This window comes from Convolutriloba macropyga, chromosome 2 (genome assembly GCF_964194025.1).
Source record: "Convolutriloba macropyga chromosome 2, txConMacr16.3, whole genome shotgun sequence".
NCBI lineage: Eukaryota > Metazoa > Xenacoelomorpha > Acoela > Convolutidae > Convolutriloba > Convolutriloba macropyga.
Genome location: NC_134469.1, coordinates 43,148,968 through 43,167,696, shown reverse-complemented (window position 1 = coordinate 43,167,696; position 18,729 = coordinate 43,148,968). Strand labels below are relative to the sequence as shown.

Below are 18,729 nucleotides of genomic sequence, written 5' to 3'. Positions count from 1 at the left end.
CGTTTAATATAATTGTGTTAATCTGTCACCTTCTGTAGTTAATTGAAAGATTTTTAGAAAAAAACATTTCTGTTCAATTTTTAAGCATCAAACAAACAAAGGCTATGAACATCACTGGCAAGTGCACAACATCAGAATTGTCATGACCGCACTGCCACTACCTTTTTGATGTGACAACATTATTAGAGGTAACAAAAAGAAAGAATTTCAATGGATGAGCTTCCTCAACTTTGATGACAATCTATTCGATTATTTTCACAAATGTGCCTCAGCTTTTATTTAACTCATACTCTTATGCATAGTGCACAGTTGTGGGTTTTTTGTGAAACAAAAATTGACTGCACATTTTTCTTTATGAGTTAAGACTTTTTATATATAATTTAGGGTTGACTGATTTTTGTGAAAAAGTCAACATTAAAATGATGCCATTTCTACTATGTGAGATAAGACATTTAATGCAAAATTATGAGTGGAGGGACTTTTATGAAAAAATTGACTAACAACTAGTGAACAACAATTTGAACGAAATGCTAAGCAGCTTTAGCTCAATTTGCACAAGTGAGAGAAGAAGCCAAGAAACGGCCCGGGTTTGAAGTTGATGGCTTCATACAAAAGTTTTCTCAATAACGGCCGAGCAAAAATTGTCTGCTAAAGCAGAAGTAAAACTAAAAGGCTGCCGCTTTAGTACCTTTATTTCTGTGTCACATACACACAATTTATTCACAATCCTTCGGTGAAGAAATTTTATGTACATTAAGAAAGAGTTTGAGTTCTTGTTAAAATTGAGTTTTTGAAATCACTGTATTCAAAACATTTCTTCAGCGTTAGGTGGACTCAGCCATTTCAAGTGCCGTGAAGGACTTCTACTGGCTGATATCGACATTGTACTTGAATTGGTCGTTTGATTTCTTGGCTAGCCTCGTAGAGTATGAGGGATGAGTTTCAATTTCTTCAGGTAAGTAATCTCTTAAAATAACTGATCAATACTAAAAAAAAACAAAAAATCAAAGTAAAACAAATTTGCAAGGTAAAATAATAAAGAAAAAGGAAAGAACCGATGTTCTTTGGTGGGGCTCGAACCACCTTCTGCGCATCAGCTGATCGGTTAGCGCCTTGGACCAGAGAGTTCGTTTAAATTGAAGATAATAGGATTGAGATCTAAAACAAGTGTGTTTTCAACTTCAATTAAAAGAAGTTATGATGTGATAAAAAGTGCTACGCTGACCAAAACCGTAAAACCACTGAAACCAAATCGCGCGTAGCACATTGCAACTTGGAATGTTGTTCTTTTTTTCATTAAATCAATTGAGTATCAATAAAACATGTTATAAAAACTGTAATGAAATCAAAATAAGAGACAATGGCAATGCAGGGATTCAAACTTCCGTCGTAAAATTTGTCCATTTCGCGTTGGCGCTTTTAGCCGCTGAACCGTTTCGTTATTATTCAAGTTTAAAAGATATGTTGATAAAAGCTGCTGAGAGCGACATGAGTTGTGAAAATGGGTGGAAGGCTTTGGTAATCTGTTCAGCCCCGAATTTGCTAAGCGAGCGGCTGGCTGAACAGGAGGAGACAAAGGAGTGAAATGGAGTAAAAGTGAGTTGTATCTGGTCTCGAATTGACTAAGCGAGCGGGTGGCCATATACTCGTAACATGTCTGATAAGCTTAAGAAACGCATGTGTCAGAAATATAAAATGTAGGAAAACATTCGCAAGTTGATACTTCGCAGCTTCGAACTCCTGTCGATTCGACTTTTTTTAGTATTGAAGGTGATCGAGAGTACTTTTGCAAGTGTTAAGCGGGCACTGTCGTTTTTTGTGTATTAGATCTATTACAGGCTGTATGTTGTGTTTAAAAGCCCGACTAATATACCCATTGGCTATTTTAATCTGAAGTTCATTAATCATTTGCATGTTTGCCTCTTCATGGAGCTTTTGGAGCCTGTAACATCTTGGTTTTCGTAGACAAATCCTACGGGCTCTATTTTGGACGTACTGTATTTTATTAATGATTCCTTGGAATTGGTTCATCCAGCAGGCATTAGAATACAAAAAAAGTGGTCGGATCCACGTTTTATATACCAAAAGGAGACTTTCTTCGTTAATGTTTAGATTGATAAGTCTCCATAGTTGAAATAACCTGCTGTTTGGTTTCTTTACTAAACTATTGCAGTGATCGTTCCATCTGAGATGAGGAGTGAGAGTGATACCCAGAAACTTTAGCGACTCTGTTTTTGCAATGGGTACGCCTTTTATTTTTATGTTGAGTTCAGACTCTTTCTTTGATGGGTTTTTGAAGATCCTGCATTGGGTTTTATTAGGTTTTATTTTAATTTTAAAGTGGTCACACCAGTCTATGAGGCTATTCAATGATGATTGCAGATTGTTTTGAATTAATTGTGTTGAGCAAGATCTGTAGTACAAGGCAAAAACGTCAGCGAACTGTGAGATCTCTGCTTTCAGTTCTGGCAATTGGCTAACGTATATAAGAGAGAATGGGAGCAATTACGCTGCCTTGGGGCACTCCGGCTGTCGGGCAAAAGCTGGAACTTACGGTGGAATTTATCTTTACGTATACATTTCTTTGTGACAAGAATGAATTTATCCACTTAATAATTTGAAACTTTAGCTCAATTGAATGTAATTTGTGGATCAACCATAGACGCCATACAGCATCAAACGCTTTTCCAACATCCAAGCACACTAAACCAACCATTTTGGACCACTGAAAAGCTTCACTAACGTGCTGAGTGAGTTTGATAGGGTTGTCTGTGGTACAGCGATGTTTCCTGTATGTGCTCTGAGTTTCGCCAAAGACATTTAGACTTTCGCAGTGTTCTAAGACAATGTTTTTCACAACAGTTTCACACACTCTGGCGAGGCAATTTGTAAGACTAATGGGTCGATATTTTTCAGCCTTTGAGCAGTCTTTGTCTTGCTTTGTTATCATTTTTTATCTGCGATTCCTTCCAAATTGCTGGAACATACGGGTTGTTAATTGAGCTAGATATTAGGAGGCAGGCTAGGGCTTTAACATTTCTTGGTGACTCTCTGAGTAGTTTTTAGCAGATTTTGTCAGGACCTGGGCATGACTTTCTTGATTCTCTCAAAATTTAATCAAATTCCTTTGTTGTGATCACAACACAAAGCTGCTCGGTGTCTAAAACTGTGAATAAAATCGCTTTAGTTTGATTTTCAATTTTCTAGCAGTGTTCAACAATTCCTGATGAAACTGGTGTGTGATCCTGCATGGTATCCTTCAGCAGTTGTTTGGACAACTTGCTTTTTTCGTGATCTGTGACTGCCTGCGACTCTTTACAGTTTAAATTGGGATAGTCCCCAGATTTCTGTTTCGACTGGTGATCATTTGTTAGTTCTTTTATTGCTCTCCAAAAACCTTTACTGCCCTTATCGCTCCGAAATTTTTGCTCTTTTTCTTTCTTCTGATTGCCTAATTGATCGTTTGATTTCTTTTTGTAGATAATTAATCTCGGTTTTTAGAGACCTAAAATCTTCGCGGAAAGCACTTTTGAGCTGTCTTTGCTTTCTTCTTTTCAGTTTAATCAATTTTCGTGTCTCAATACTGTAAGGAAACTTGTTTTTGATGACATAGAAATCTTCAAGCGATTTGTGTATTAATTCAACCAGGCTACTGCTAAACTGATTTAGATAATCCTTTCCCGGATACTGCGCAGGCCAAAGAATCGATGATCTATAAGACTTTCTTGTGTTTTCTTTAAATATTCTGAGGTCAATTTTAGATTTCAATTCAAACATTTTGCTTATTTTGAGGTTCAACGTTGTAATTGTGGTTCTATGGTCACTGCCTAGATCCTCTGAGATTTCAAAATTGTTAAAATTTGTAAAAACTGTACTATCGCAAAAGTGCAGATCGAGCATAGTTCTGCTTTTTCCGTCAACCGACTGGTATGTGTAGTGGCCGTTGTTTAGCCATTTAAAATGGCCTTTTTCAATTAGATTTAAAAGCTTCTCGCCGTTTTCGGAATCATAGGAGCGGTTTAGTTCTTGGTGCGGAGAGTTGAAATCACCACATACAAAAACATTTGACATTCTTTCTAAGAATGCTTTTTCCAGTGAAAGTGGTTTTCCAGGTGAATTGTAAACAGATACTATCCAAAAGTTCCCAAAAAACGGTAGCTTGATGCAGAGTTTCAATATTTCTAAGTTTTTCCCTCGGTAATCGTTCTCTTTTTCAACTGGTTCTCCTCGCTTTATGACAATGTTGTTCTCTATTAAGATAACAGAACCATGGTGACCGTTGGCATAAGTTTCTGTTGCAACAATATAATTACTGAGAGGGGTTGTCTTCTGCCATTTTTTCACTTCATTTACGCATATTATATCTATGTCTTTTTCAGACGAAAATAAAATCAGATCGTTTATTTTGTTGTTTATACCTCGACAGTTCGATTGCAAAATTTTTAGTTAATCCATTTTGGGTAAGGTTTTGGCTGTTTGCTAGGTTGTTTGGCCGCATTGTATAAACAGAGGTGATATTTGCACTCTTAAAGCTCTCGTGTTTTCTTTGACCATCAATTTTTTCATTGAAGATGCAGGAGGCGCTGTTAGTGACAATGTTTATTATATCACTGTAGGACATGGTATTGAGAACTGTTCGTATTTTACTCAGGACTTCGGCTAATAAAACAGCAATTTTTTCAGTTTGTGGCGGAAGTTCAGTGTATCTTTACGGTTTGAAGTTTTTTGCTACGTCAGAATATTTATTCTCATTTATCTTTCTTGAAGCCTCAGTTAGCTTTTGTTGATAGACCTGACAACCGCGATAAACTTTCGCATGCGCACCACCACAGTTTGAACACTTAACTTAGCGTTTTCTTTTTGAACAGTGCATTCTTTAACACTGTGCTCCTGCGAGCAGCGGAGGCATCGAGTAGCGTTTCTGCATTCTTTAGCAGAGTGACCAAACTGTTGGCATTTGAAACATTGCATTCCGTGGGGGTGGTTCTCGGCTTGCTTCACATCGGTATAAATGCCAACCAATTTTGACACCATGCTTTTGAGCTGCACTAACATGATTGTTGGAATCAGTTAGGACTCGAATTAATTTTGTTGGTTGGCCAGTTGCTCGGCTTGTTATTCGTGTAACTTTGCTGACATTCATTCATTCATTGCATTGTTGTTTAGGAGCTCAGCTTTTATCTCATCTTCACTAATGCTGTGATGCGCATTTACAATTACGAAGCTTGGTTTGGTTTTTGGCTTAGAAACTGTGTTTCTGGCGTTCACTGTATTTTTTTTACCACAGAAAAGTTCGATCTGATTGCTCTTGCAAACTGTATTTGTGATGGCCTTGGATCAAAGAAACAACCATAGGTCTAACGTTGGTGATTGGAATTTGTGCTTGTTTTCTGAACCTTTTTCTTTTACTTCGCACTTCATTAAAATCATTTTCATCTTGTGTTGTTTCGTCGGCTGTCATTCTGGCTTCAGATAATAGCCTTTCAATTTGGCTCATTTTAAAATTCAGCCTCAAAGAGGCTCTGACTTCTCGAAAAATTCTCTAATCAGACTTAATGTGGCCAAGTTTTTTTTCAGTTTAAAGGGTTGATTAAAAGTTAAGTGCTAAGTTTGATAGTGCTAGGCAAGTAAAACTTTAAGAATGGGGATTTAGGCGCGAATGAAAGGGAGATCTCTAACTTAAAATAACAACTTAATAAGCTAGAGCTAATGGGGCGTGTATCTAAAAGAGCTTTTAAAGAGCGGAGGCTAAGAGCAAGAAGGTAAGAGATAAGTCAGGATTTTAAATCTTAATCAACTTTTAGTGAAAAATCTCTTTTTAGAAAAAATCTCACTTCCAAAACTTCAACAGGGTTTCCTCAGTAGCAAGGGTTACTAGCTGTTAAGCGTTCATTCTCCTTGTACCGGTAATAACCTGAGGAAGTGTAAGAAAGTGGCTTGAATGAGGCATCATCATCATCATCATTAAGCTATCATCACATTTAGGCACAATACCTTTATTTCTGTCTCATTAAAGTTCCATGTGGTTCATTTTTACGTCGTTGATTTTTGACCTGCTTTCTTTAAATTTTGAGGATTGATTTTTATTTCATTGTTTTGCTTCACTGCTTCATTTCTATTAACGTTTTGATCCAATTCCTCATATTTTTTCGGAATTGTTTCACGCTTGTTTTAACTCATTAGTACTAAAAAGAATTGATTATAGATTTTTCAATAATTAGCCCAAAACGTAGTCACTAAGATGATTGTTGACTACGTTATGTCTGTCAATTGAATTTCAATAGCACACCAAGCCATAATGACAAATTATGAATGCTGCTTGAACAAAAAGCCAATTTCAGCTTATTCAACTAATTATGAATGGTGCGTGAACAAAAAGCCAGCTTAATCCGTTTATTGAGAAAAGTTTAAACTCTAACTTAAGAGATCAAATTTGCTATTGTATTAAGTTTTGTAAGCCTAATTTACACTGTGAATTTCAATTACACTGAATTTTTATAAGTACTTAGAAAGCTGCATTTTAAAGTGTCCAGATCTAAATGTAAGTAGATTCCGCGTAAAATCTACTTACGAAAGAAAGCAAGTAGATTCCAGATTTTTGTAAGCGTTGTTCACAAACCCCTCGTAGGGCACCAAAATTGCATCAGGGTCAAAAAACGCGTAATAACTCCAAAGCTTGTTAAAAAAGATATCATTAAAAAAATAATTGTTCAATTGAAAAAAGTTATAGAACGAAACTGATTTGTCAGAGATCTCAAGAGCCTTCAGACTGGGAAAATAATTTCCTTGCTGTACTGCAATTTACAAGAGTGTTAAGATAGCTGCCATGGGGTTTTAATTGGCAATTAACAGGGTTTTAACTGGAATTCATTCAAACTGGCTTCACCATGTCTCAGCTGTAACGATTATTCGAACACTTCTCAAAGCAAAAGAAGTTCTCTAATTCTTTGAGAACGAATGATATGAGGATTTAAAGTTAATTTGCATTATTAAAGGCAATTTTGCTTACGTTATCGCAATTACATGGTAAGATGCAAGATTTTGAGAATGCAGATTTACTTTGATTTGAAACTGCTTCATGTCAACTCAACAGCTTATTACTCCTCTCTTCACAAAAGATTTTAAAACTACGATGAAAGAACGATGTGTTTCAAAGAAAATTAATTATATGTAATAAGCTTATGAACAGCAATCTCTGAGCAAATCTGCTAAAGATACCTTCGATAGTGTGCATTGAATCAAAACGCTGTATTTATTCTACTGATTTTCGTTTTCAATTATCTGCCAATCCAGACCAATTCTTCCAATAGTAGAACCAACTGCATGTTTCGATTCAAGTGTCGTTATATTGAAAGATACTGAAGACTATAACCAAGAATGAAGTCCTCAACTATAAACAGCTATGGGCCAGACGGATTTACGTCGTAACCAAGCTCATATGGTCTTGGCAAAGCATCGGTTGCACATCGATTTGTGTCTGGGTTTAAGTATGTTTGGTCTGTGCGTGGAACAATTCCGACAAATTCTCTATCAGTCGTTCACTACTATCCGCACTACTATGACAAACTTAGAACGAATGACAAGGTTTTTTTAACGTTTGACCGGATTTTTCTTAATTTTTTGATTGATTTTTTTGTTTTTAGTGATCAATCCTTGTGTCAATTCTGATAATTTCTGTCTGTTCGGTCTGTCTCATTGCCACTTTGTTGAAATGATTTAAGTTGAATTTCTTAATTTGTTAGACATTTAATTTTTAGAAAATAGCAAAAAAATGTAGTCGGGTAAACTTATACAACACTTTGACTTTCAAAAAATTGTTTGCGCTGTTCCTGCTATTGAAGACTTTTTAATTGCAAAAAATGTCAAAAGAGTTCAAGGTTACTGTTGGGTCCAAAAAATGAAATGCAGGTTACATAAGAATTTTTTAATGTTTATGTTGGTCTACCAGAGTCTGGTTTGGGTCAGTTTCGTCTCATTCGTGTTCTTCTCTGGGTCTATTCGGTCTGAAAAAAAGTAGAACACAGTCTGTTTGGTTGGGCCAACTTTGACCAAAGTATGTCTTGTCTGGCGAAGCTTCTTGGTTTGGGCACTCTGGCTCAAGATGTCAAATGTCTTATTGAGTTTGGCCCGGCGTCTTGGGTTGTTAGGTCTGTCTCATGCTGACCAAAAACGATTTTGTTTGTCTCACGGTTATGAATTTTTGTCGAGTCTGGTCTATGTCTTTTTTTGATTTTATTGGTCTGTCTGTGACCCAATTCCCCTGGACTATTCCTCCAATACAATGCTCAAAAGGCATTTTTCTGACACAGATAAAACTAACGACAAGATTTCGTTAATATTCGAGTGGACTTTTTGCTCCAGTAATCTGATTTAGCGTCTTTAATTCCTTAACACACTTTAATAACAAATACTTCAGACAAAACTCAAATACCAAAATGTTTTTGGGACATTATCTACCTGGTTTACCCGGGAATCAGTATAATTACGTGAACTTTTCTTTATTGTTGAAAACTGTGCTTAGATTGTAAAATTTACTCCCTTATTCTTTATTCCGTAGATGTTGGTTGTTGATTCTGGTTCCATTTTAGTGCTCAGTCCTCCAATCCATTCTGGTAATTTTCATAGAATGCCTGCCGTGCCAAGGTTCAAAATGCTAAATAATCGCAGCCGTTTTTGCTTTTATAAAGTTTCCTTTCTACAATCCTCTATTCCTGCAAAATTCGTGCTTTTAACAAACGCAGGTTGTTACACTGTTTGCTGGACTTGCTTACAATTCGTTATCAATATTTCGTCACTATTAACCGATAGCAATATCCCTTATTTTTACCGCAAAAAAAACTTATTTTCAATGCGAAGTAGTTTGGAACATAGTGACGAAACCGTGGCTAAAAATCACAAAAGCAGCCATTTGCAAAGTGATGTTACTTTTTAGAACTTACCTCTTTCGAGCAATATTGTGAGACTGATTTGATTTGATCATAATCCTGCAAGAGTCTTGCAAAATTCTTCCAATTTCTTGCAAGATAATCAGTCGCCTTTTTTGATTAGTGAAATCTTTGAGAGATTTGAATTGGGCTATCATCAGGGAACACACTTATCAGTAAACTCAGATCACGAAAACAATAAAGAATCAAAATATCTGCCGTTTTCTATCCGTCTGATCTTTTCGAGACTCCTCTTCTTCTGAGTACATTTGATATCCATAACTGGCATCAAGGTCATCCTCGTCAGCTTTCATTTTAACACTAAAGCCACAATATTAATTGTGCAAAATTTCATAAGTTGCGTAAAATTGAATTATTCGGTTCACAAAATACACTAATTGACCGGATAATCAGTTTTAATAAGAACAGTAATATTGGTCCGATATGCAAGATTCAGGTTTAGCATGGGCAATCAACTGATTTGCAATTTTTGTGATTGATTGGGTTTCTTCCGGTCAGTATCATTTGTTGATTTGTCGGTATGTGATTAAGATAGTACCTGACGGGTAGGATAGTTTTGTTACTACTGATATTGCTATACCTGAAATCCGCTGACAATGTATGCCATCAGTCTAATGGTATCTCCACTCACGGATCTTGTGATCATGGCAACTTAAGATAATTGTATAGATATCCATTGACTCCGTATAAGCGTCCTGAAGCAATAAAATCCAACATGAAGTGATCATCATGTTTTCATGAAAGTATAACAGTTAACCGAAGAACAACATAGCAGCATGAGTGTGATATTTTCTTAAGTTTTTAAAAATTTTTCCGAGCCTTTGTGGACGGAATACGAGGATCCACTTGGTTAACTTTCATCCATTGTCCGATCAATTAGCTGATTGATGTGCTAACCATGTGGAATTGTAAGTGGTAGAATAAAAATAAGAAAATTTAAACCTGTTATACCTAACTATATAGCATAACCAACCTTATTCAATCATAGTTCGCTGTTTTGTGAGCGGTTTTCTTTAAATGATGAGTAAAACGTAAAGACAGTTGGCAATTACAAGTCAATTTTTTGAAACTAAATTTGTATTTACAATTATTACTAGAGATTGGAGTTAATTGCAACTCGACGAAAAATAGAATACTAGAAATGGTTTAAAAAAATTGCAAAACGTAAAACTTTTGAAAGAATTGCATCTTTTTTAGGTTTAATCAATAGCCATCAGCAAAATAGGCCAAAAGTTTGGTTAAATTATCTATTTTTTGTTGATATATCTTTTCACAGATAAGCTTCTGATGTATTTTTCTGACAAAGTATTAACAAAAGTTATACAATTCCCTCTCAATAACTATAAATTGAATATTTCAAGTGCATAAGTATTATCAACCAACTTGATAAAAATTAAAGATTTTTAAAAGAGTGAGAATGCAGGATAAATAGAATCATGAAATGTTCTATTTTCCAATTTTTTCAATTGTTCTTTTTGTGTGTTTGGTACTTGTTGGTAAAGGATGCCGAAGAGTCAAAATCCTCCCATACTCATGAACGGCTCTGAAATTTGAAGCTATAAAAAAGATGGTGGGAGCAGATAAAAAACTACAAAAATGAAGGCATGAAACAAAGACCGGATGGGATTCTATAGTTTTCAATTTTGCTGGTGCTTTAGACTTCCTATTTTTTCAGTAGTCGCAACTTTCGTTTTGAATACAAATTTGTTGGTTTATTCATACATAACTTAGGAATTTTGAACCCCCAGAAAACATCCGCTGATTGTAAATCACCCTAGACTTTTTATTAATAATGCATATATATTATATATATATATATATATATATATATATATATAAAATCCTGGATGAATTGAAACTCTTAAGATCATAATTTTTAAGTTTTCACATCTTTAACAAACTGCGGCCCTGAGAAGTAAAGGTTAATTTGATTTGACACTGTTCTTTAGCTAACATCATTTACAACAAAATTTTATTATTGAAATCAAAGTCCAAAAAGCTTTTGTTGTTATTAGGAACAAATTTTGAAGTAGAAAATTTCTCGCTATTTCAAAAACAAAACCAGTATCTTCAACATTTATCCAACAAGTGTCAAGGTTTAATTGTTTTATTTTGCAGATTAAATTTACCTCAATTGCTTGGTGGGATGTTCTCAATTGCAACAATTCAAGTTTTTTGCTCTTCAACAAATTGAAGCGGCTGGTGACTGTTTTTTGAACAAAAACTGACAGAAATGAAGTTTACCAGCTTTTTGTTTGCTGACCAACTTCCTCTTGAAACTGTTAAACAACACAACTGCAGGAATTAAATTGTTGTTTTAAGTTCAAATTATTTGACAATATTATAGTTCCGGCTTCAATTTTTTTCAATGTGTTTTCGACCGAGCTGACGTTTTATGCAATGCTTGATACCACGAAATGAGACTCATTTTTTTGTTGCAAAAATAACCGATCGATGTCTTAGGCAAAGCTGTACAAAAAAATTATTGGAAAAAATGGAAAAATCACGAAGATGATGGACAAACTCTCATTTATCTTTTTATATTTAACAATCTAGAATTAGTTTTGCAGAAAGATTTATGTTGACATAGCAGATTGAGTGATTGTAAATGATCTAATTATACAGATCAAAACAATTGAGAGCAATACTCTGACGAATTTTGCAATATGCTCATGCTCGTCCAAAAACTGATATTTTATGACAATTTAGGTAGATTGCAACAGTATGCGCTCATAATAGATAGTCTGTTGCTGTCCCGAAACTTAATAAAGTAGGGTGCTATTATAATGAACAACGTAATCCATCCTCAAAGTGACATCTTTCCTTCCTTTTTCATTTGTTATGGTACATTCAGTGAGTTTTTCTAAATTTCGCGCATCCTTTCACACCGTTCTGCCGTTTAAATTTGATTTTTTTTGTTAAATCAATTCTCTTCAATTTTTTTCTGGAAATTGTTTTAGCAGTTTGTGTATCCACATGTTTTTAAAACGCTAGCTTCTGAATTTCATTGCAGCATATGTTAACAATGCATGAGTAAATCTCAGAGCTACAGTTTTTGACCAATATCAATCAAGCATTGAAAAAAGTTGGCTCGTTCAAAAAAGTTTTTAAAAATCTCTAATCTCTACTCTCTGTGGCTAATAACACTACGGAAACACATTTTTGGAGTTTGACTTTATATCACCTAAATTAACCATAATCCAGCGGGATTATATATGCATGAGTTGTGCTGATATTTCCATGTCGTGCTATTTTTCAAATTCGATTCATGTTCAGGGCAGCCAAAATGTTCTCTGGCAAGCCACATCAGACAATTCAGACTCTTCTAAGAAACCGTTTTGTTCTACTTGGAACAGTAAAAGCACTGAGTAAAAGTACTCCCAAACCAAAATTAACTATAGAATCGAAGATTTCCAAATAGTCAATTTTTTTCGGTTTATGTGAGGAGTTTTCAGCCGCAAAACCACAGACTTCAAGATATGTTCCCAAAAATAAAATTCGAGTGTTTCAAAGGCTACTTAATATTTCAAGTTACAGCTAAAACGTGTCACTAAAATAAACAGAAAGACTGGATAAAAAGAACTGAATGTATGACGCCGCGAAACTCCGCGACTTTAAACTTGGTGTTAGAAGGTTGAAAGAGAACAACTTAATGTAAATTGTGCATAAGATGAGCTTGACAAGAAGCTGCATTTGTTCAACGTATATTTGGCTAAAGAAATATAGCCTTAAGGAACAAGAAAGAATGTGAGAACGGGTTATAAGAGATGCCCAAGTTCGGGAGCTTAAGACCAGTTGGTGTAAATGCGGGTAGCACACTAGGCTTGCAAGTAAGAGATGCTGGTTCGAATCCAGTACTGGTACATTTTCACAGTAGTTGCACATGCATAGACCCCTTAACACTTGAAATCAAATCTTTGATGTATCTGTAATATCCAAGTATCGCACAATGAAGGAACGTCAAATAAAAGTGCACAGCATGTTGACACGAGTGAGGTATTTAATCTATATCAATTATTCTATGGAATTGAGAGCTACATCTTAGTAAGATTGCACTTTTTGAAACCTCAAAAATGGTGGCAGACCAAAATTTATGCTGTTCTTGACTGAATTTGTTTGGAGTAAAAAAACCGTGTTAACAACTAAAAGAAGAAATAATTTTTGAGCTTGTATTTGAACTTAATGGGAATAACTGTTTTTTCGACTAAATTCGGAACAACGTCACAGATGAGACAATTAAAACCATACATGCGTAAAAAAGTCATGTTAAAATGGTGAAAAACAAATTCTGAAAAACTAGGACACGATTTCTGATTAAATGAAACAGGGGCGCCCCAAAAGTAGAAGACAAACGAAAAAACAGAGTGTTTCGGCGGCTAAGTTGTCCAAACTAAACCGCAATGAACCATTTTTAACTTGACAGTGATAAATAATCTCAGAAAAAATATCACTCTGATAATTTTAACAAAAAAAAACTCAGGTTCAGAAAACTTGACCTCGCGGAAGTTTATTTGTTCGCAAAAAATAGTGAATTTTTTTCCGACCCATTCTAGAGGGGGAGGAAGTATATGATCAACTTCGTTTTTGTAAGTCATTTTTGGCAGATCGATATAATCTCCGTACAGAGTTTTATTAGTATAATTAGAAGCCTTATGAGTGTAGAGTATTAATACAAAACGTTTTCTTAAATTAGTTTTTTCGATAGTTGCCGAGATTTAGAGTTGACTGAACGTTAGGTTCACTTCCGTTGTTTGTTCACATATTTTTGCATTTTATGCTAAAATTGCTCAAGTTAGGATAAAACTATTCACAAGTTTCTCATCCGTTTTTACCTTTGAAGTTAAAACAGAGTCACTGAAATTGTTTAAACTAATTTTTGTAGCTGAAATTCTGGCTTGCATTTCTAAGATTTATTATATTTGATTTTATTTCTAATGAAAAAATGAATCAAAAATATTTACCTATCCCTTTTTGTCAAATTTGACCGGTAATACAGACAAAAAAACAGTTAAAACGGTCTTTGTCTACTCAGATGAGGACTATCTATGCCTCCTTAGAAAAGCTATGAAAACTAATGAATTGTTAGCATTCTGATTATTTAAATCATTTTTTTAATCAAAATTGAGTATTTTGGAAAAAAATGGATTTTTTGGCTCTGTCTTTTTAAAATACATTTTGCAAACTTTTTTGTCCCAATTATAGACAAGTCTGTTTTCATATTGCGAATTTCAAAAAAGTGAGGTCATATTTATATTAAAACGAGGCCAATTGTAAAAACTGTGTTTTCTGAGTAAGGCTTAGAATTTTTATGCCTCAACCAAGTGGCTTTGTAATTTGTCAATGAATTCTTGAGTTTTGCCATCATTTGTTGTTTTCTGTTAAGTCGGACTAAGTGCTATTGGCTATCTTGGTTTATTGGATATCTAGAGAGCTATTAAAGAAAGTATCTAGTAATATCAATTGATAGCCGATGGTTTCTCCTATCCAAAACTCAATAACTATTCGAAATTTTTCATTCGTTTTTTATAAATGCACTCTGTAAACTTAATTATTCGGTCTAATTGTGGAATTTTTCATATCAAAAATTATTTGGACTGTAATGAGGCGCTGTTTTTAATGATTTTGACTTTCACTATTTTTTATATTAGCTAGAGACCAGAATCAATTCAGATTGCATTGCAGTTCTTTTTTTGTTGAAAACTCAAAACTGAATGCAAAAGTAAGCCAACGAACATATATTACAATTTCAGGCAAAAAGTATGTTCATCCGGCTTCAAAACTGTGAAATTATTTTGAGCGTGAAATTAATTTATAAGTTATTCTCAGTTTTGTTATGCGCCATTGGCTTATCAGGTAATTACAAGTTAATATGTTCATTTTTCAGGGGAATGCTTATGGTGGTTATTGCTTATGGTTTTTCAAAAAATTTTTTAAAGAAAATATAAAACTTTTTGAGATTTCCCATTTTCAAAATCATTTCTTTCACCTTGTAGCGTAGTCTCAGCAAAACAAGGTCGCATCCTCATTCAAGTCAATTAAAATTTAATTTTCATTGTGTTCTATTGTTTAAATAATGGTTTTTTGGCTTATGAACAACGACTTTTCAATTTTTAATCATTTTTGGACATTTTTTTAAAAACTTTTGTGGTTATGAAAAATTATATATTCTATCAATGGCCTTGATGGAAGGCGCCATCGACTGCTTTTTAGGTTTTTATTGGATAGATTATGATTTCAAAGTCTTCGACGCCGTTTTACCTCAAAATTCGTTTTTTGCCTGTATTTGTTTTTTTCAGTCTTATGAAATTCTATGGAGAGACAGGTCGCAATGACTTCCTATGAAGGTGTAAACGAGCTCATTTAACGAACTCAGCTGATGACTATTGCTTTACTTTTTCTCTGAGTCGCCTTAATAGCAGGTATCATCGGCGTTGTATTTAGGCGTTCTTTATTTTGTTCATTGGTTTCATTTTAAAGCAATTTTTATATGGATACACCTATTATCTTCGACAATTTTTTCTGTATTTTTGGCTCTTTTCTATCTCTTTCTCATTTGGTAGACAGTTAAGTCAAAAATGGGCTTGAGTGGGTTCAGAACATTATGATTGATTGAATTTTGCATAGCCTTCTGCTCATATCTAAAATCAGTTAATAGACACGGTAAGCATATTTAGGATATGAAAAATATTAAAAGTCATTTCTTTGAGATGGAATCAATTGAGAGTGACTTAAGTGTTGCTGTATTTATAGAAAAATCTTGAATTCAAGATATTTTTTGTATCTTGAATTTTCTACAGATCGAGATTTCTTTCTTTTTTTCTATTTCTCTTATGTGAGCGATCTTAATAGGACACGTTAGCCTCTCTAGGCACCCATAATGCTCTCAATATTTTGCCCGATTTTTGATATGATCAAAAATACTAGTTAGCTACTAATAATACTAATACTAAAATACTAATAATGTAATAAAGATTTATATCAAGTTTTATACGTAGGAGAATTGTATTTCGCTAAGCCTCTGCGACAGGGGGACCTGAATTATACAATCAAAACTGAAAATGGCACCAAATCATCGGCTCCATTATGATAAAAACATGCTTCTTTATAACACAGACTGCTATTACAAAATCGGATTCTTGAACGGATAGGTCAATGAAAATAAATAGGGCATAATGGCATATATTTGGGGTTATTGGCATATATTTAGGTTATAAATCATGCATCTCGAATATTCTCGTACAATATTTAGAGCGAAGTTTGTTGAATGTTTTCTTTCATTCTATCATGAAGCAGAATTAAGCTTTATAAAATTTTGTCTTCATTTTTTTCGGTTAATCCCACAGAAAAGACACATTACCTGGGGTTTGGTTTTTGTGGGTCCTTTTCTCATGTACATGCTTCATTTGCGGCATGCAGAATTCCTCAACTGAATATCTTGTGATAATTTGAGCTTAGAAAAAATATTCATGCGCCCCATTCTAAGTTCATGCATGCACACTGCGTAATTTTGATGCTAATTTGGGGATTATAATTGAAATGATGGGAAACTGTAACGGATGGGAGGAGGGGGTGGGGGCGGGGGGGGGGGGGGTTCACGATGTCTGACAAATGTCTAATAAAAAGAAGCTGCACAGTACTTGTTTCTGTCTCATCACTGTGCGGTTTATCACTGATTGCATCGAGTTTTTCGTGTGTGTTTAAAAATCTGATTACTTTTAAAACGCCAATGACTTCTCTCAAGTTACAAGTGTCCAAATTTAAATTAACAGCTTGCATTTTCTGGTCAAAAAACTTCACGAAACGATGAGAAATCAGAAAGCTGAGTCCACTCAAGAACTGTTGGCTTTTGTTGATTTTGTTAGCAAAAACTGATTAAACGCCACTTGAAGCACAAGTTTATAACTTTATCGTTTCTGAGTTTCAGCAATTTAAAGTCAGCTCAACATGAAAACTTGATCAAAACTACTCAATTTTGAAAAAAGAGAATGCGTGTATTATTATTCATTGTACTAGCAGTGTGTAATTATTCTTGTTCTATTCACAGATCTCGAGAAAAAGAACCGCGGAGCTTTCTTTCGTTATTGTCTGTTTTAGACACCGCCACAAAATTCTTTTCTCTTTTGTGCGTAGGTATGAGGTTTAATAATTACACAAATTGCTGGCCAGATATTAGTTAACACCGACAAGTTTCAATCAAATCTCATCTATGCTACCATACACACACAACCACAACCACAACAGACTCCGCTTTTGGCTATCTCTAGTACCACTTTGCTCTCTCTCTCTCTCTCTCTCTCTCTCTCTCTCTCTCTCTCTCTCTGCCACATAGGTTGGGCCATACAATTATTCATGGCTGAATCAGAACAGACCATTTGTTATTTTTGTTAATACCGAAAATATTAAAAAAAATAGCTATGAGATTTGCCACCAGAAACGAACCGATGGCCAGCAGTGGTACTGTGTTACGTCATCCTTCATCAAACGGACCCAGATATCAGTAAGTGCAATAGCCAAGTTTAATGCAATCAGGCCGGGATCCCAGACAGCAATTCGATATGTCTGAACCCAAACAAACGCACTGTCCCTTTTATGTCCTGGGTGGTCTGGAAATGCCGATCTTCGCCCGTGTTGAGGACAACAACGAAAAAACGACAATATTTTGTAAAAAGTTGTCGCGTCATCGTCTCTTTTTTCGTCGTTTTGTCGTCGTTTTCGTCGTTTTTTCGTCGTTTTCTTCGTTTTCATTAGTTTTCGTCGTTTTAGTCGTCTTTTAAGTGTAAGAAATGATCGTTTCTTCGTCGTTTTTTGTCGTTTCTTACGTCGTTTTTATCAATTAAAATCGTGGTTTTTTGATCGTTTTTTCGTCGTTTAATTGCTCTTGCACTATTTTTTTCTCTATTAGATAGTCCCGGGTTGACCTTTCCCGGTAATCCTACAAGGATCATATATGATGTCATACAAATCATAACGTATTTCCTAGTACGATCCTTGTATGGAACCTAAGAAATCATACATGATCCTTGCATGAAATCAGGGAAATCATACAAAATCCTAGTGTGAATTTTAAGAAAAAAAACAGAAGAAATGTTCAGGAGCACTCAAAAACCACGATAAATGATTGATGAAAGTTGTATGAAATCAGGGAAATCATATATGATCCTTGTATGATTACCAGGAAATCATATATGATCCTTGTATGATTACCAGGAAATCATATATGATCCTTGTATGGTTACCAGGAAATCATGCATGATTTCCTTGTAACCATACAAGGACCTTATATGATCCTTGTACGATAACCAGGAAGTCATATAAGATTTCCTTGTAACCATACGAGGACCATATATGACCCTTGTACGATTGCCAGAAAATCAGATATGAGTTCACGATAATCAGAAAAACTCAATATGGTTTCTTAGTAATCGTGCAAGGATTATTGATAGTCTCTGCTAGGATTGCCAGGAAATAAAATACATGATTTCCTAGTAATCGTACAAGGATCATATATGATCCTTGTACGATTACCAGGAAATCATATATATTATTTCCTGGTAATCCCAACAGAGATTCTCAATACTCCCTGTTCGATTACTTGGAAATAGTTGACTGCTTTGGTATGATGACCACTAAACCTTGCAGGGCACTCGTAAGCTAATAACAAAGCCATATATGATCCCTATGTGAAAAGCTCGAAGGCATAATAAGTTAAAAGTTAACTTAGCCTGTTTAATGATCAGCTCGTCTCTTACAAAAGACTTCAAAAGTAAATCAATTAATTCAACAA

At 34.8% G+C, this 18,729-nt stretch overlaps 1 protein-coding gene across 3 annotated transcripts in view; it reads right to left on the bottom strand.

Moving 5' to 3' along the window:
* Positions 1-9,559, bottom strand: part of LOC142335287 (uncharacterized) — a 40,206-nt gene extending 30,647 nt beyond the window's left edge. Inside the window, exons 1-2 of one of the 3 annotated variants that reach the window (XM_075383724.1) lie at positions 9,526-9,559; positions 9,144-9,245 (exon numbers count right to left, since the gene is read on the bottom strand). In XM_075383724.1, coding sequence (XP_075239839.1) covers positions 9,144-9,238 — 95 coding nt within the window. In that variant the 5' untranslated portion in view covers positions 9,239-9,245; positions 9,526-9,559. Of the gene's footprint in view, positions 1-6,738; positions 6,957-7,945; positions 8,004-8,939; positions 9,037-9,143; positions 9,246-9,525 lie in introns of those variants that run through there. The other 2 variants (XM_075383725.1, XM_075383726.1) reach the window with 2 other exon arrangements.
* Positions 9,560-18,729: the final 9,170 nt, after the last annotated feature.